This window comes from Macrosteles quadrilineatus, unplaced genomic scaffold, assembly GCF_028750875.1.
Source record: "Macrosteles quadrilineatus isolate MER2022 unplaced genomic scaffold, UCM_ALF_1.0 Scaffold_1__1_contigs__length_201487025, whole genome shotgun sequence".
In the NCBI taxonomy this organism is placed as follows: Eukaryota; Metazoa; Arthropoda; class Insecta; order Hemiptera; family Cicadellidae; genus Macrosteles; species Macrosteles quadrilineatus.
In genome coordinates this window covers 165,686,448-165,707,303 of record NW_026542594.1, presented here as the reverse complement: position 1 = coordinate 165,707,303, position 20,856 = coordinate 165,686,448, and the positions used below count along the sequence as shown (strand labels likewise).

Genomic DNA, 20,856 nt, shown 5'->3' with positions numbered 1-20,856 from the left:
AGTGAAGAGCACTACGAAGGCTTAAAATACTACACAGAGGCTACTTAAAAACTCTTAGGCTTACATTGTGTGCAAAACCAGCACCAAAAGGTGTATAATGGCATCGGCTTAAGACTTTATGTTTTTTTCTGTATATCGTGGTAATAAAAAAATATTTAGATTTTCATTTTTATTCCATTTTATTAATTAAGTGTAACCACATAAAATTGTTATACTTTAGAACTGGTGTAAAAATCTGTTCTTTTACACACAGGTATTGTTTATTTTCCACTCTATAAGGGAAGCAGAAGACAGGATCTGGCTTAGCAAACAAAAATTCCTTGGGGTATTGTTTGCATCAACGGTGCCAATATTTGTGTGCCAAGCTATACCGTCCCTAGGGCTCACTTCTTGTTCCATCTTCTATTTCATTATTTCTTCCTCCTCCTTTGTACTTTATACAGCTAAATTACAGTTTGTAATAAGTTGCTAGCTTGTGCCTCATTATTATTATAACACTCATGTTTTAATTAATCAGTAAATATTCCCAAAATAATTTTAGAGATTCTTACTATGGTTTATTTTACTCGTATTTAAGTAGTTGTTTGATTGATAAAAAACGTCATGTAGTTCAATTGACAAAGAGACCAAAACCCTTAAACAAAGATTACTTAGTGTCAAATTAAAACGACAAATCAAAAATAAACATCTAAATATATCTGTTGTAAATAAAATTTTAACACATAATATTAATGTTTTAAATTTTTATTACAGTAAAATACTATCATAACGTATTATAGTACGAATAGTAAAATGTTTACACGAACACTACATACTCTGCTTAATTAGTAGGTTGGCAAGAACTTCTTAGCATATCAGTCATAATACTACTGTAATTCTGGCTTTAAACTTAAATTTTTTATCCATACGAAAATCAATTTTTGTGGTAAATTTGTCGAGATATTTAATTCCAGCCAGAATAGCAAATAGCAGAAAACAACCGAGGAATCGATTCCGTGGGTCATCACAATCACCAAGATCATTTAGGTTGATGGGAGAAGTATGGAAGGTCGTTCATTTCCTATTTATGCTTGATGACGGTCGGACTGGCAGACTGGCCTAAAATCGATTTACTTGTTGAAACGTATTTGTGTTGAGTACCGAATGAAATATTGCATCGTAAGCTACATTAATCGTTGGTTATTTACGAATTGGATTGTTTAAAGGCATTTATTCATTTGTATACAAACAATTAATTACCATTTAAATTTGGATACCGAATAAAGTAGACAACCCATCAAAATGAATCAGATGTAGCATTTTTTTTTCAAAAAAGGACAAAGATTTGTTATTTAGAGCGCTCTACAGTCAAAATTCAGTTCTGTTCAGTAAATGTATAATACCTTGAGTAAATACTTTGATAGGTTGATAAAGAAACATTGTTATAGTTCACAATAATCTCTGCTATCAGTATGAATCACGAATACTAGAATAGATACAGTATGGATCATAAAAATAAACAAATTATGTTACTGGCTTGAAAGCAAAAGTAGTTTTCATCACTAGGAGCAACAGCGGCTCTTTTTGGGACGCAATTTTACCTCGCTTGGAAACACAATTGAGTACCAAAAAGACACTTTCCGCCCTGTGAGATGAACATGATTTTCATCATAATGTGGAAATGATCTTCTAATCGTTACAAAATGTTACCACGAAATTTGAGGTTATACTCTGATGTCATCAATGTTTACACTTCTGTTGTTTACAAACATAACTTTAAATACATTTTTATTCCACTAATCTCAATGGTAATTAACTGCATTTTTATCATAATGCACTGATAAAATTTTTAGTTTAGCGAGCCGAATCCATTGAATTGTGGATAATTATAGGGATGCACTGTGGATACGATACTCCCTGATGTGTATTAACGTCCGCACGAGTGAGTACTACGACTATCCGCAGTACTATCCTAATAATTAGACCAATTCGGTAATTATGAGGAAAAATGTGGTTCGGATTCCACAATAAACTGTAGGTCCCTTAGTTGCCATTAGCTGTATGGGCTATTAATTAACAGCTGTGTCTAAGGAACATGTCGGCCTTAGTCACTAACAAGACTACAAGATCGCGCCACTCATCCTTCACTCATATTTGAATTAAAATACGCACATAGTGGCATCCCCATCTTAAATAATTGATAATTGATAATAATAATTGAAATGTTCACCATGTGTTTTTTATCTTCCCTATTTGAAGTTATTCAAAAACAGCGATTTTGCGAGCGATTTAAAGAAATAAAATCGGCTGCTTTCCGAACGGTATGTTGAAAACATGATTTACTTTATAAAAAAATTAATTTACTGACTCCGTCTGTAGCTCAATCAAACTACTATATTATCAATTTAAAAACAGACAAAACATTTCACATGGAAATAGGATATCTAGTATGCGATAATATATATATATATTATTGTCTGAGAAAATGAGGATAACGAGTTTTTGTGTTTATGTTCTAAATACAAACCTTTTTGTATAACACTCACTGTCGGCGTATGTTGTTGAAGAGGTTTTAGGACTGAAACCACTCATGGAACCACTTAGTGGAAAATGTCCCTGAACTCCTTCAACAACAAGAACAAGTTTTAAAACCTCATAGGCGTTCTAACTGAGGTGGTTGAACCATACCACGCCTAATTTAATGATGCGTGGTTTTCCTTGTGTATTTAAGTGTTCACTTTAAACAAATATTTAAGTTGTATATTTAATTTATTAACCTCGACTTTGAAGTCTAAATTCAAATCAACATGAACAAAATTTAGTGACCTTTTACTTACTGCACAAAGACAGTCAAAAGCACAGTGTAAACTTGTTAAATTATGAAAAACTAAATATATCACACAAACGTTAAGGGAAAACGTTGGTAGCTGCAAAAACAGTTATCTTTTAGGTAAAAGTTTCCTTGGACATATTCAAATGAAGTACTTTTGCATTTTTTTAATAAATGATCAACATCAACACAGTTTCGTCATGCATTTTCCTCTTGGGATTAACATCAATTGGAACGTAGAACTATGTTTCTATTTTTTTTTCAAGTGTATTTACATTTATTACCATTTATCTAATCATGTGGATTGTATATATACAATGTATTGGAATGGTTTTGGTAAGAAAACTATCATTTTCATAAGCTGTTTTATGACCCAGATTTAAGCAAATTTATAATCTACATTTACCTTTTTGTTATCTTGGTTCTTGAGGTGTAGCTTAATAACTTCCAATTTTTTTCGTTTTGCGGCAGCATTATCTTATTAATAAATTAAAACATAAATATTATTTTGCAGAGGTTGAAAGTTCTTGGATTCGTGGTATTTAGGGTAACGACCATTTTAACATTGATGATTACATTCTGTCCTCCATTTATACATGTTAAAATATAATGTTAATGAAATAGTTCCGCCAGTTTTACAAGGTAAATCCACTAATCTAAGCCATGCGACCATGGAAGCCTGTCCATTTACATTTAAAACTTATATTTTCTACGTCATTACAGTAAAATATGATACAATTTAGTATTAATACAAATGCCAATTTATTTTATTACTTTAACCAATAATGCTGACCCACTATAGAATAATAATAATTGTATAATTATGATTATAAGCTGTTTAAAGGCTTATTGCGGAAATGTTCCATCATAATTGCAAAACACAAAAACACAACTTTTCGGGATCTAAAAACCCGATCCCGTCCTCAGGTGAAAAATCTGAACTAACGCATTACAACTAAAAACACACAAAACTCAAATGTTAGAATGAACTACAAATATTAGCAGTTAAGTATATGCACAGTAAAGCAGTTTTAAGTCATAGTACAAAATGAAAAAATATAACCAATCACAAACACAAAACATCTATATGTAGGAAAAGAACAAATCGACATAGGGTTCATCTTACTCTTTATAGGTTAATTATAACACTATCTAAGGTTAATATTACCCTATATATGGTTAATATTAACCCTATATCTTATTTGTTCTTAGATTTTATGTGTTTTTAATAGATTATATATTGCATTTTGTATCGTGACTTGACCTCTATACAGTGCAAATACTTGAATGCCACACTCTGTGAAGATTATTCAAACTTATGTTGGGTTTTGTGAATTGTTAGTTATCATGAGTTGGTTAAGATTTTCCAACTGAGTACGGGATCAAATTTCAGAACCCGAAACGTTGAGTTTTATATTTTAACACTGTGATGGAAAATGTTCGAAATAAACCTCTAAACAACATAACGTATTTTCACCAACAATGAAATTGAAACGAAGAATAATCATATGGCTATATAACCCCGTCCAAAAAAAATATAAACTCTAAAATATTGCCTTTGAAATATTCAATCTTTGTTCTCATAACTCACTTGTTTAGAGGATCATATACGAAGAGTATAAAATATATTTTTATAAATCGATCACTCACTATAATTTATTTAAAATAAAGCTCAAATAACCTGTCTAGGTATTACAGCTGATACATTATCTTTTTAGAGCTTGTCTGGACTAGAATTTATAGCTAAGGTGTGATGCAATAAATCAAGGATAAATGTGCTGTTCCAATCTCGCTGAGGTGGAGCGGAGGATAGCACAAGGGATGACACCTGTCCGATCATGTTTAGTGAGGGTGACAGTCATTCCTGCAAGAGTGGTGCCACTTCATCGTAGTTCCGACCAGCTCCGCCAGGCAGTGCTACGTGTCGACCTGCCACATCTCCTGCAAACATCTTTGAAACAAAATCGAAACAGTTGCTTATGCCTTTATTTAGAAAACTTTCTTTGACTCGACCTAATTGTGCTTGTAGTAATTAATGGTTTTGTTTAAACAATTTTATCTTTTGTGCTATGTTTATAATTTTTAATCAAAGTCTTATCAATATGTAGGAGTATTAAATTCAATTGCTTTAGAACTCGTTTAAGCTTTATTCCATTAAAACTGGATATTTACGAAAACAAATCAATGCATTAGATGTATATTTAGCGATAACCTTTTTAATTATCTTATGATATTTACACCATAAATAATTCAATCTTGTTTTACATTGCATTGCTTTAAACATTTCATTCATGATTATAACAAAAAATATATATTGCTGTGCTTAGAAAGATGGGTAGTAAAATATATAGATTTTGTCAACAACTTCGCTAGCAAAAGAAAATTAATACAAATATAAATAAAATATTAGAATGATTCTTTGTATTATTGTAGTACTCTCTGTATACTGCTCTATAACAAAAATTATTCTTTATACAAAAATATGAATAAAAAATCATTAGGTAAATTATATGTGATGTATAAATTCTGTATTGAGTCTTATAGTAGTCCAAAAGGCAAAACAGGTGGACTAACAAAATCCATAAGATATCAATAAAAACTAGTAGGTAATAAATATACATTTGTGTTTTATGTTACTTTATTCGTTGTATTCACATAATTAATTAATGCATCATACGATAAAAATATTGTAGGTCCAAGACGGGACCTTGATTGTAGAATACGTTCACAGTTATTATACAAAGTATTCTAGACTACTTAGACTTTGTTACAATTGATGTACAGTGTTATAACATTAATTAGACTACTTGTAACAACTCCCACTTCCACTTAACAATATTGGAGTTTGCATTGTTAGAATCTATATAAGTATATAACCTACACAGGGCACGGCGGGCACAGATGCTACGAGAGCACTGTAGTAAACCGCTGTCCTGTGTATTGATACGGTACGTGGTAGTTACGGGATAAAAATTCCAAAATAATTTGGGACCCCTGGCTTAAATAGTACGAAACAATACAGCAAGATAATACTTAAAGTACATTTATGTGGAATCTATATTGTAAACCAAAGTTGCGTTGCTTAAGGTAAATTAGATAATTAATATATCTTTTAACATTTACCAATCATTCTTTTATAATATTCTTGTTTGTTCAAATAAACAAACTTGCGCTTTTAGTATTAAAAAAATACTAGTACTGTATTTTTGAAAACAGTACACGATTTAACTGAAGTATTTTACATAACCTTTGCTAGACTAAGAACACAAATGACATGTTTGTCTTTACTTACCATCAAATCAAATGCTATTCTATTGAACATACTATGTAAGTTATAATATTTTAATTTGTATACCATCTTAAGTTAAAAAAATAATAAAATATCTAATTATAAAAATACAGAACCAATTCAGGTGCTGAAAATAAAGAAATAAATTAATTGACCAGGGTACCAGGCCGTTTCAAAATAAACTCGGCCTTAACTTTCGATAAAATTTGTCAAAGTACAAACAACACCAACAGTATAAAAGTCAATGGTTAACAACATTTAGACATTTTGTTCTCTAAATATCGAAACATAGACATGTTAATATTGTGGAAGACAGCACTATATACACAGTATGAACCAGAAATGAGTAGGAATATTGTATGCTTATGTACAGGTAAATAACCTCCTTCGACCAGCCTACTACATATCATACAGTAAGGCATTTTGCTTTTGTTCTTTTCAAATATTAGGAGAATATACTGCAGAAAAACGATGCTGTACAAAAATAAATTAGGATTACTATTTCATATAGATTTTTAACAAACGATTTTCAAACAGAAAACTGATTGTGCCAGCAGTGCCTTAAATTTTGGTAGTTTGTTGGAAAAACTAAACAAATATAAAATTTATGTTTACATTCATTCATAAGCTAATTAGTAAATTCAAAATAAAATATTTGTTTGAGTTTTTACTTTCATTGTTGAGGGTCCTAAACATAAAAACAAACTAGATGAGTTGTACATACATATTATTCACAGACATTTGAAATAACCTAAAAACCCATATTTAGAAACAAAAACTTGTTCTTTCAAAAAAGTACTTGTTTTTATTCAGATACATTACATTTATAATTGTTTGCCCAAATTAAAGGTATACATTGAAGGTTTATATTGTACGTTAACCAAGGTTATACGTTAAACACTTCCATATTGTTGACCAGTGTTGTAAAATATGTACCGGTAGATGTTTGAGGGAAATTATTTAGGATATAAAAATATGTCATAGGTACAGTATGTCAGTAAAGGTTTTAGAATAAATGTAAAAGTTAGAGCCCATCATGTCATTATTCATGGTTTTTATATTGTTATTTATCATCTAGGTTTGAATGACGTATTGTGAAAGGTTTTAAAATAAACCGGAAAATCACTTGATTGGATTCCTTTGGTGATTTATAAAAGCGAACCCAGTGAACTGCCTTTCCACCATCATTTAACATTTTCTTTTCATCATGTTTATATGTTTTGAGTTCCATCTGATTTGATTTTTAAAAGCCTCTTTCAACTGTGGCACCAATAATCTGCTAGCGAAGTGTATATCCTGATGGGTCAGGATCTTTGAATAAACATTGGATTTTAATTTGTTATTTGATAATATAACTAGTTATATCCTAATGTATCTTTTAAATCATTACGTGTTCCTAAGTTATTTGGTTGGTAGTGTGTTCAACTGTTGTTGTTTCTTTATAACATGTTTTTTTCAAACATTATCACTTTTAACGTTTCAAATGTGCTGAATGTATTAAAGTTTCTAGGTTATCAGTGAAAAGTAATAAAACATCGTTTAACTTAACTTATCAAAATATTTATCATTTTGACATATAATTCGAGTATACCTGTAAAAAATGATCTCATAAAACTCTTTGGGTCAATATTGTGGGCCAACTACTAATTACTAAATGAACTAATAACAAGAACTAAATAAAACTTAATTGTACTGTAATAATTTCTTATTTTAAACATTCAACTAAACAAACATAACAACAATCCCGAATATCTCTGATGTGTAAAATGTACGTATCATGACATGTAGAATAATATGTTCATAATGTTAGAAAGTAACTTTTTAAAACAATAAAATAATATCACTTTGAACTTTGAATGACTTAACATAACACAATTTCCAATACAGTAACCTAATGAACTAAACTATTGTAATAAGCAATGTGAAACATCCAAAAAGATAATTAAATAATGTAATTCTTTACGTATTAAAATAATTTTTCCAAAATAGAAAATGAGTGCATCATAAATAGTATTTTAACGTGCTATTGAGGACCACTTTTCAATAATAACGTTTTTAACTAATAAATATAAACACTAGCATCCATTGAACCCATCTATACCAACTCTATTTAAGAATAAAACCAATGAAAACGAACTGAACTCAGTGGTTGTTGATCTATAATTAATTGCAGATTTAAACTTTTACACAGAATTGGATACCTTCTTTAAAAGTAGTTTTACGGTAACTAAAAAAAATATTTGATTTAGTTTAATTTAATATATTTACGTTAAATTCCATCAATCGTATTTAATTTGTTTTTCAAATTTAAAAAAATCTAAAAGTTTTGGTTTTTATATATAAATTAGTTTTCTAATTTATCTGTATGTACCAGTTGTCCTACAAAGAATATAAAATATGTTTGTGTCATTTGAACATATAGGTATTTTGTATCCTCAAAAAAAGATATTGCTATACAAAAAAGGTTGAAAAATCCGATCATTACCATACCCAAATGCTAAATTCAAAAACTGTTAGAGTAAAAAGTATTTTTATTATTGAAGTTGTTTTATCACATTTGTAGTCCACTGATTAATGCATCATAGTAATAAATGAACGTAAATTACATGAACCATTAAATGCAACCTTCTAATATTCACACTATTTACAATATTTATTTCCGTTAAATTATAATTAGAAAGTAAATCATCCTAAAACGTAATTTTATCATACATCAAATAGTCACCAAAGGGCTACAAGTGTCCTGCGCCTCTATATCGTTACTCTGCGCAAGGGTAGATCTAAACAGTAATAGATCTAAATACTTCACCTGTTAATAGAGGAACTTACAATAGTGAAAGTCATACTCAACAACGAATACTTCTAAATAGACTTCGATATATGAAATTTTCATAAACAGATTGTTTCAGAGGATTTTTATTTTTGTAGATTATTTTAGATTTCTGAAACTAGTAATTCAGACACAAATTCACCAAATAAAGCGTGTTTGCATTGTTAAAATCCATTTTGAAATATTCTATACAGTATTAGAAGTCATAAGAAGGTAATTACTTCTAATTTGGTGAGTTATTATGAGTATTTTTATAATTCTGTTATGGATGCATGGCTTATTTGTACTGTTATAGTTTAAAATCGTAACTACTTACACCGTTAGAGGATCAGTTACTGAAGTTTCAGCATTTAAATTTAAATATTAAAATGGTATAATATTACCTGCCTCCGTCTGTGATCCTTATGATGCTTATAATAATAATGTTATGAATAAGCGTCATAAGGATCACAGACGGAGGCAGGTAATATTATACCATTTTAATATTCAAGAAGTGATCCTGGACCAAATAACATCAATATGAATTTAAATTTATTCTGAACTTTATGTTGTAAATTTTAGATAAATTTTGATTTCAATCAATAATGATTAATATTTCAATGGAAATATTAAATTGTTGGATGCAATTTCCCAAGAGATATTTTGAAGTATTCACTGTTTATAAAAGAAAACTATAAATAACACACAAAAACCTCCATATTTCAATAAAATCAACCATAATCGTGAATTTTAAATACTTAAAAACTAAACTGTTCCGTAGAAAATAAATTAACTCACTATATTTCATACGTCATTAAAGTTAGATTAGGTTATAAAAATATATCAATGTAACAACATTTTCATTATTTAAGTAAAAGTCAATTAAAAACTGTTACAAAAGAAGCACACTCGTATGCTAAATTTAACTAAGGATTCACTTACAGACTTAGCTCGGGAAGAGAGATGAGTTAGTCTAACGCCAACAAACCGTCATCACTTAAAAAGAATCCTGCGGAACGCTCTGCGGAAGTCCTTGTTGAAGATGGTGTATATGACAGGATTGAGGGCGGAGTTCATGTACCCCAGCCAGAAGGCGACGGAGAACGCTTGTGGAGGGATATTGCACACACTGCACAGAGGAGTCAGGATGTAGAGGAAGAAGAAGGGCAGCCAACAGGCGATGAAGGAGCCCATGATCAGGCCCAGGATCAGCGTCGCTCTCTTCTCCTTTTTCCTCGCTATCCTTCGTTTTTCCCGCTCGGGATCCCGAGGCTTCTGTATCCGTGGCACTTCCTGGTGATGAATGTCCTGCTGCGACGCCACCTTACCCATATCTATCGTCTCCCTCTTGGCCTTAGAGGAAGACTTCATCCTCCCAAATATGGGTTTGCAGAAACGCAGCTTGAGTGGTTTGACTACCGCGCACCTCTGCACCACTCCTGAGTCCGAAGAGGAAGGGTCGAACTCCGACACCATGTCAGGGTCAATTCCTACACTAGGCGCTCGACACCGAGACATAGCAGCGAGGTCACCATTCACGGACAGAGTTGACCCCTTGAACTGCGCCGCTTGCATCTTTAAACTCCCGACTTTAAGAGTATCTTTTATAGGTTCTCCACCACCCGGGTCCTGGGGGCCCTCCGCGTTATCACTAGTGCTTATATCGGAGGCGAAATCGCACGTCACTATGGGAATCGGCACTGGCTTGGACTCCAAGGTGACTGCGATGGGTGAGTTGTTGGAGTTACGGTCCACAGGACTCTGGACTTGTCCTGCAGGCACGGGGTTGGAGAAGCTCGTGCACTTCTGGGCCTCTTGCGAGGGCTTGGGCCTCTGTTGTGGTTTGCGGATGCCTCTCCGAGCTCGGGCCTTGGCTGCGTAGTAGATGCGGATGTAGACAAATACCATGATGCAGCTTGGTATGTAGAATGATCCCATCGCTGAGTAGAGCACGTATCCCACGTCCTTGCTAAGCTGTAACAAGTAAAAATAAATGTCAGTACCGGTACATTTACATAATGATATCCAATATAATGATATATTACCATTAACAAGCGAATGCACGTCATGTATCAATAATTTGTTGATTGTTGTTGCATGTTGAAGGGTTATATATAGGAGGAAGCTATCTTTATCTTGTACATTATGTCTGATCATGCAGGGGTTATGACACATATAACACAACGTGTAATTTAACGTAACATTTACAGTTGTATTACTGCATTATAGTAGACAGTCTATTTTTGCTTTAAAAACATTGTAGCTCAATGCTGATTATTGCTTGCTATGCATTAACTTAGTAATTGAAGTCTGACCCTGAAAATATTGATTCTGTTTATCAAGCACATTTATTTCTCCTATGAGTTATCCTAGTTGATTTTTTTCTTTCGGAATTTGACAGCTGCAACCTATTCAAAAATGTCAATACATCGAATGATATTATGATAAGTATTATTACCCCTTTGAAATTATTGTCTCGTAAGCCCTGATGTAGTAGATGAAATAATGACATGAGGAAATATATTGTTTATGCTGGTTATTGAAGACAAACAACACATGGTATGCTCAGCTATTACAAAGCTTTCATAAGATGTCTACTATCCTGTGTTTTGACAGCCAAATGGGACTTTTATATTGGGTAATACTCTTTATGCAGTGTTTTTAAATCAAATGTTGGTGAACTATTTTGGTCAGTAAACAAAATGTATAAATGTTTTCATGGAAGCTAATTGACTTCATCTCGTACACATGTTTATTTGTTCATTTTAATTAAAACACACAACACTTAGATCCAAAATTATAATGAATATATACCATATTAAAAGACAAGATGTAGTAATTTAACTATAACAATCTGTTATAACCGTCATATAAATATATTAAAAGGGATATTTTTATACTCCTTGACGTAGGTTAAGGTCTTACGTACGTAAAATAAACTTTTACTCTAATTCTTCAGTTTTCTGGGGGAAAACATAAATAATTCTAGCTTGCTTGAAATACGTAAATCATCGTAATGGTTAGCGGAGTGTTTCGCAATTCCACCCACTGTGTTCCAAACCACAATTAATTCCGTGTGATAAATGCAGCCAGAGTGCTGGAGAGGTAGTGGAGTGGGGGGCGCTTGTGGTGGGGGGTGGAGGTGGTGGGGGTATCTGACGTCACGGAGAGGATGTTCTATTGATCGTATCACTACGTCACTGGTCTGTGTCTCAGTACACTTACAGCTCCTCAGGGTACCATGTGCTCTTATCTAAATACGCTCAAGTTAAAATACAATTGTGTTTTTGCTTCTGATGTAAATTCCCCTCCCCAAACGGTACTTGAAATAAACTCGAGCTATTAGGAATGAGAAATTTACTTTACTAGTGTTATACATTTTGATATTGTAGTATCACATAAGGGTTGTCGATATAGTATATATTTTTTTGTAATAAATGTCATGTTATCTATATGATAATTCCCTTTCTTTGCTTTTTTATATTGCTTTTTACCCCTTCCTTTAAGTGCTATAAACTATAAACTGCAGGGTAATGTGTGAGCTTGAAATAATTAATTCTGTTTAATAATAAAGTTCATTTCGCCCTACATTTTATCTTAGTCTAAATTTTTTTATACGGAATTCGACAGCTGTAGCATACACAACAATAATTTCAATTCCACTATAAAAATTATTTTCTCCTCGCCCTGACGTAGTTGATGGGATAGTGGCATGAGGAGATATATTGTTTATGCTGGTTAATGAAGACAAAGTACTCAATGTTGTGCTCAGCAACAAAGCTTTTGTAAGAAGTCTACGTTTTCTGTGTTTTGACAACAAAATGACACTTTCCTATCAAAGTTTCATATATTTTGGCTATATAATTCTTCTTTCTCTTAAATGAATGCCATTTAAGGACGTTGCATACTTGTTGTATACATACACAAAATAATGTTGAGAACATTTTTGAACTGTACTATATTTGTAGTAAGAAATTAAGATAAGTATACAAAACTATTTTGCCAATGTATTTAAGTATAAGCAATTAAGAGCTTTATTTCGAGTGGTTATAACTTAACGATGTAAACAGAAACATAATTTCAGAAAGATTGATGGTAGAAAATGTTACATTTGATATTTAATACCTGATTTGATAAAAAATTCTATTACAATATCTCTAATATTTCAAGAGAAACCCGAGACAAACTTACAAGACCCGGATCATGTAATTCGAACTTCTTGAAAAAGCTCCTGCATGGAAACTTTTAGGTTTTGTATATTTTACGCCTCACTGGAGTTACATTTGTGTTGCATTCGGAACACAACAATACTTCTACGTTTAGATAGAAAAATATGAGGAATAAACATGATTTCTTTCCACTACAGCCTCTTCTCTTATAATATTTTTACAAACTGTATACAAATGAAATACGTGTACTATACCAGAAATGGGAAGCTTTATTTTCAATTTTACTTTTGCACTACTTTGATCAGCTTAAGAGCAAGTCATTAATCCATCGTAATAATAATAATATTGTAAAGAAGAGGTGGTTTTTGTTTGAATATCTATTTGTACGAGAAAAATTAATGAACCACTTAGACTTAATTTTCACAAATATATAGCTACAGTACCAAGGAGCAATTTAGACCTTTTAACGCTTCAATATTAACTTAGGGCCCTGACCCGCGGGCTTTTAAAGTTCTGAGGTAAGGCTTTTAAAGGAATTCCACACAGCTGATTGAAACAAATAGAAACAAGGTTTATTTACTCTAGATTGTGTCATTGATTTGTTAAATAAGTAAGATTCAATATTAGAACGAATTTTGCGGGGGTTTGCCTATTTAGCAACAACGATTATTTTTTATTTATCATTGAATAACTTGGAGGCAACCAGAAGTCTACTTTCCATCCCGTCGTTCAATTATTATGAGTTAGAATATATGAAATTAAGAAGTATGGTTAATTTTTGTTTCTAAAAGAGTTGGTAGAAGTCCATATTTTATACAACATATGTAAATATTTAATGTTTTCACCTCCTCTCCATGTTGCAAAGCACTGGTACAACAGCTAATATTTATACCATATAAAATAAAAAGTATAATTTATACCCGAAAGATTCTTACTTGCAATACTGGAAAATATAGCTTAATATGTCACATGGTACTCGTAGTTGTGACTAGAAATAGAGAAATTACTAATGTGTCAAAAAAATTTGATGATCGGATCAGAATGCAGGTTAAATGTTAAATGAGGAAAGTTAAGGCCACGTATCCACCAACAGGTGGCGCCAACTGGCCTAGGGGCTGAACACGACTAGAACTGTTGTATGTCACGAAGCTGGCAAATTTGTTTGTTTTCCATCCAGATGTTATGGATTAGATAACAAAATACAATTTACATAACTACGTGCTGAATATAGTTTATGTAGTTTCTTTTCCTTTGTTCTGGGAAATGTGATTTTTCTGGGAAGTAGAACATAAAATGTATCAACAGAGAATGTTTGAACAGTGTCATTGTACCTAAATTAATTTTTGGCTATGTCGTTTCACGTTTTTTTCGGTAGCCTGGTAATTTAAAGAAATACTGAAATAACTATTTTGCTTAGTATAATATACGGAATGTCTGTTGTGTTTGCATATTCGTATGAAGCTTATTACGTTTTTTAACTGTTCAGCGGTTACAATTTTTATTTTCATCGTACGAAGACTAAAATAAAACCATGTAAAATCTGTTCCAATTAAAATGAGTCGAATTGTAACACATTTGTGTCAAAGTGAATGGGAGGTTTTTTTGGCCGGTCATACAAAACGATTAAATAATCGTGGATGTGTTTTTTAATAAGACTACAGCTAGGAAAATCTTAGGTGTGAATAAACGTATAATTGAAAAAAAATACGTTAACCTGACAAAACAAATAAACAAAAATACCTTTCATTATCAAATTGTTCTCAGTGCATACTGTACTGCTTTATGGGATAACTCTTGTTTTTAACTTACGCTAAATAAAAAACTACAAAAAAATAATTGGTATTAATGTATTATTAGACTCATACCCAAGTTACCTCTGATTATTTAGACAATGAACATTGAAATTTTATGTTCTGCTCCACTGACAATGTCAATGCATGTAAATGTCCATGATAATAAATGATTTGATTTGATTTGATTTGATTTGATTGATTTCAATGGACACTGTTATAATCAATCTAGAAAATAAAGATGTAAGAACAAATCTTTCTGGTAGCAAATTGGCAATTTTATCACCCAAGCCAGTTCAGTCTTACAGTTCAGTTTCAGTTTTATATAGCACTGACTAGTTGTGATTATTTATCTTAGAATTTTCATAACCGATCTTTATGAAACTTGGTACTTATGTTAAGGTAGAAGTGCCCATGTAAAAAAACATGTTGATTCAACTTGAAATTAAAAAATGGCAGCCATTTTAATTTTTTAAACTTAAATTACAAAAAATGGCTGATTTTATGAAAAGAAAACAAGAATACTTTTGTTTAGCATTTTAATTCACTATCAAACGATACCAAGTTCAAAAATATCCATTAAGAAATGACATAAATATTACGATTTTTAGTTGTAAAATGGGACAAACTGACCTGACTAGCTTAGCATTATTCTAGCCCATTTTACATCTAAAATTCGTAATATTTCAAGTATTTCTTATTCAGTCTTGGTATGGTTTGATAGGGAATCATAAATGCTGAATAAAAGCGTTTTTGATTTTTTTATCAGTCATTTTCGATTAATTTAATGGCCACCATTTTGAAATTTTAAATTGAGTCAAAATTATGTTTTTTGGGTCTCTTCTGACTCAACATGTGTTCAAAACTTAATAAATATCGGTTGAAAAAAATCAAAGATTAAAATGTTTATGTAAAAAATACAAAATGGCGAATATGTAGTTAAAAAGTTATTTTAGAAAAATTTTATTCCTGATTTTCTTTTTTTTTACCCAAGGAATCACTACGTAAATTATATCCCCACCTTTTTTAAACACCCTGTATAACATACGCTGGTGGTATGATTAAACAGTCTGTAAAGGTGTTTACAGGAACAAGGTTGATACGAGTTAGTAATCACAATATTGATAAGTATAAGGACTCGTAATAACATGGGAACTAAGTAAATAGTGTATCCATAGTCCTTAAAAAAATTACTATCAATTTAGCCGTAGTTCAAATATTATAAGGTAAAATATTTTCGTGTTGAACCCGTTGCACAAAGGAATATATTTTTTTGAACAAATGTGTTGGGTGAGATAGAGTAATATTACATTGACAATATCGGAAGCACGTCACCAAAATAGAGCTTGCTTAGAGAGATATACTATATTACAGTGTATCCTTGTTGAGCTGAACTAGGTCGACGTATGTCAGACTACACCACTGAACAATATGAAGGTTGACTTATACATTACTTACTGGACATACAATTACTTGCTGCCAATGATGATAGATTTTGATAATATTTATCCTATCAATAGTTTTTTTTATTTAACCTCCTTAGTGCGGAATTTAGGGTTTATATGCCTTAAATAAGTCAAATTACTAGTTTACTAATATCTTAAAATATCAAGGCGTATAAAATTACTCTTTAAATATCCTATCTAAACACTGATATAGTAAAGAATACAAATTATTATTTAATTGTTCATTTTGCTTCATATAGTTTCGACTATAAAGCTATAACCCAAAATTGTTGTTTTATCAGACTATTTTAAAACGGGAGAATTTTTAAAACTATGAATAAAAAAACTGTTCTTGCAAAAAGTCCAAGCTAAGGCCATTGCGTCCATAGCAAAAACCCACAAGGAAGATAGGGATTAACAATTACTGTATATTCTCATCACAACACTCCGCATAAAAATGGCGTTATACTTTTTTTGTCATAGGACACTAGGCACGAGCCAGGGATTGTTTTTCACATTAATTCAGGCTAGACCTAGGGGTTACGGCATTATCTCTTAGATAAAATCCATTAGTAGTTTGGCGGGATATGAACCGTGGACTTCAGGGGCCTCAGAGTCCATTCTACTACAAAAACAGCTGGCTCCCCTAACAATATGCAAGTAAAAATATGTATTATAATATAACGTATAGTATACCACATATTACACTAATGTATACATGAAACAAACTTGTCTATAATTAGGAAGTCGTTGAAACCATAAAGGCTGTATATTAACTGATACATTTTATATTGAGGTTTTTATGTTTATGAGTCATCGATATATTTTGAAAGTTTAGAAAGATAAGGGTGCTCCATTACTGAAGGCTGTCGTCAGCTAGTCTGCCTGAACGAGCAGTATCCATGATTGGATGAGCTCGCATTACTTTTAAGCTAATTTCGTTAAAAACTCACGATTTATGATCACGCTATGTAATTAAGGATGGTTAAGTACATTTTACTGGTTTCAAACTGTGGTCATAGTAATATTATTAGTTCAACCTAGTGTAATAAAAATGTTTCTCGCATAGCACCAAATTTTTATTTGTCAAAAGGTATTTGCGAATCGTTGTTAAAAGTGTTATGTTTTTTACACTAATATATATTATATTGTTTCAACTAAATATATATTATTGGCACTCCCACCCTACGTGTAGCGGATATTCAATTGCTATGTGTGCCATAATTGCATAATTATGCTCGGTTTAGCAAATTTCCTATTTAGGGAAACGATAAGGTTTCATGATATGACCTGGTCCAGGGACCGATTTACTTCTTTTAGGTCGCAGTTACCAAAACCAAAATCCGTTCAAATTGGTATGTACTTTGTACATGTCCGCTAGCACGATAACTCGAAAAAATAATCCGATGTTGAAGAAATTTTGTACAAACGTAAAAATTTGCATTTAATCGAACGACTTTGGTGGTGGGGGTAAAAAAATTTCCCATTCATTTTTAAGCCATTTAGTTGAACTCAACACAAATAATTTAGTATAAATTAAGCGTTATCATACGTTAAATTGATGCTGAGAAAAGTAAAAATAATAAGGAAAATTATAAATGCCCACGTTATTTTTATGAAGAATTAGTTAACCTGTGTTTTTGCTTGTTTAAGGACGTAGTTTGGTAAAATTTGGCATATTAATTTGTTTTCAAATAAGCTATTGAGATAAAAAAAATAAACTTTTATCCCCTTGTCTACTTTTAACATTTAAAACCCGCTTCCCTGAAGCAGCAAACTTAAGTGCTCACTATACCTATAATGTAATTTAATTATGGAATAAATCTGACAGTTTTATTTATAGGAAATATTTGAGTACGTATACAAATAGGCTTTTGAAAATTCGCTTTGTCTGCAACTTTGCTGTGTTAGAGGTGTTTATCAAATCGTAAATTTTTATAGCAGGAATATTTAAATTCTGAAGTAGTATAAGCCATGGATGAAGCGCACCTCAACTACATAATAAATTTATCATTAAACTTCAATGAGTATACGTTGAAACAGTCACGTTGTTACCAGTATATATATCCCCAGGTTATTAGCACTGAGCACCGGCTAGACAGCATGTTGTAGCCTCAGCAGATATGACATCGTCTGTTATGTGTGTTGGGCCGCTGCCACTCACGTTAGCTAGCCACTGTCGGATTATATTAGGCCTTCATTTGACCGCAACGCTCCAGTCAGCACTTGTTATCAAAGATTACATTCTGCTAGATGTTCACCAAAACTAAAGTTTCTTTGTCGTGTAAGTATGCATCACTTACTTCAACGTTTACTTACAATTTGTTCATTATATACACAAAGATGTCCTGTGATTTAACTTTGAAATGAAGCAATAAATACTGTCCTCGAAATAGAAATTAAAAGGATTATATGGCGATACTTAATGTATTATAACCTAATACTGTAGGCTATTGTAAAAAGAACATTGGTAATAAATAGAGGTAAGAAAGGACCGTGAGGTCTTAAGTTCGCCTCAATAAAGAAGGATTTTCATTCATTCATTCATTCATTCAATAAATAAGTATTTTGTCACCAGTTTTCTTCGTGGTATATTGTTTAGGTTTCGTATAACCACGACTTTTATAGTAACATAACTTGGTTACTAGTGTGTCAATAAAAATGTATATAACTTCAAAATTACAATTCTGCTTCTTCTTAACTGGAGTGGTTGGAGACCAAAAGATCTTCAACCTCTCTGATAGGTGAATTTAATTAATTAATTTTTTTGACAAAAAAATTAAAAGTGTAAGGAGTGAAGGGAGATTTATGGGATGTTCTGTGATGGGTAGGATGCCACATGTCATTCATTTGTCTAGTTTGAAACAGTGGCCGACGTGAGGGGATTTTCGCATTGTGATCACGGTGTGACTGAACAAAAAAGGTTGTCAAACCAATAAGAAAAGTCTCTATTAGATTATCAATGCTTATAATTAGCCCTGTACGTCTGTAAACAACCGATCAGCAAGCAAGAGTTCATCAAATTTAATCATTGCCTCCATGCAAACTAATGAACAGCCACTGCCGAACCCGTTGAGCTAGTTGAGAACTCTATAAGCCACTTATGTAATTGTTCTACACCAAAACAGATTTATGCTTATACTTATACATAATATACTAACAGAAGACAACAGAGATTGACTTCCTTCCTACAGAAACCTAATCACCCGCGTTCGTACTTTACGGGAGAGTAACTTTTCTTATAATGACGAGTCTTATTATGGAGGAAGGAGAAATAGTTGTAGTAAGAAACACAACTTGTGTCTCTAATTTGAACTATACCATTAGGACCTCGACGAAAACCATAATTGACGGACAACTCTAGTATTCATAATCTCTGATGAAATCATAACAGTAGTGAAAATGAACCATTGACGTTTTATAGTTTTCTTACAGCCAGTGGGGAAGTGGGGTGAACAATGATGAGTAAACACTTATTTCCTACCTCACACACTAAACAACTTGACAAATGAAATTGACGAATCGGATAAAACATAAACGAACGTATTTGAAAATATTAATCAAATACAGTTCTGTAAACAACTATTTATAGGAATCATATTTTAGGACAAGAACGGACAACCTAAATTTTGTTTTACGTAGGTACATAAACAAAATTAGACAAGACAGTATTTATTACAGAGTATTCAACAGAAAAACGTAACTCATTAGAGCCAAACTCTTAACCAGATCTGAGTTCGTGAGCCCGTGTATTTGTTGGACGGATGCTGATGACAATTATGTTTTGAGTGGAAGGTAGTGCAATCAGCCGAACGTTGGTAATCGAGGCGCCATTGTGTCTACGAGTCATTCAACAGTCGTCTGTCAGAACTGTGGATCTGGCTGTGCCACACAACCCAACTCTCCTCAATACAACTTCACCAATATCTGTACGATTTAAAGTCTATCCATCAGTAAGTGTGCCTTATTAAAACTTACATTGAGATGAATTTCTTTGTGTCAAAACTCATTGTTTTATTTGGTCCTGAAAATCGTATATTTTAAGTAAGTAATTATGAAAAATTTCTTCTGCCTTTTGTGTAACGAATCTAATATGAGGGAACAAGTAGGACCCCGATAACGAGACTCTAATGGGGATTATTGATATGATTTGTTATTAAGGTTGACTTCTAAACGAGGTTTGCAATAATATGTACCTATATTAGAGATACCATAAATGCAATAGGATTTGAGAATGACCCTTTTAATCAAGGATGGCTTCTTATCGAGGTTTAGATACAGCAATGTTTTACACCATACATCTCTCTTTTTTTCTCACTCACGACCTTGTTTAACCATACCTTCTTATATGGTCCTTGTTGTCCATATCACTTCGCGATATGGATGATTTGTACCCAAATAACTTATTCATGTATTGTTTTACTGCTTCTTGTCAAACTATATCTAATCAATAGACCAATGGATGTAAGAAGATATTAGTAGTGATCATATAGAAGAGGAGGGACCTAAACTTTCCGTTGCTTTTATTACAGGATTAACGTATTC

The 20,856-nt window shown here is 32.0% G+C and overlaps 1 protein-coding gene across 1 annotated transcript in view; it reads right to left on the bottom strand.

Moving 5' to 3' along the window:
- Positions 1–9,547: 9,547 nt before the first annotated feature.
- Positions 9,548–20,856, bottom strand: part of LOC128989051 (alpha-2Da adrenergic receptor) — a 165,470-nt gene continuing 154,161 nt past the window's right edge. Inside the window, exon 3 of the mRNA XM_054410909.1 lies at positions 9,548–10,881. Within this exon, the coding sequence (XP_054266884.1) occupies positions 9,901–10,881 (981 nt within the window). The 3' untranslated portion in view covers positions 9,548–9,900. The remainder of the gene's footprint in view (positions 10,882–20,856) is intronic.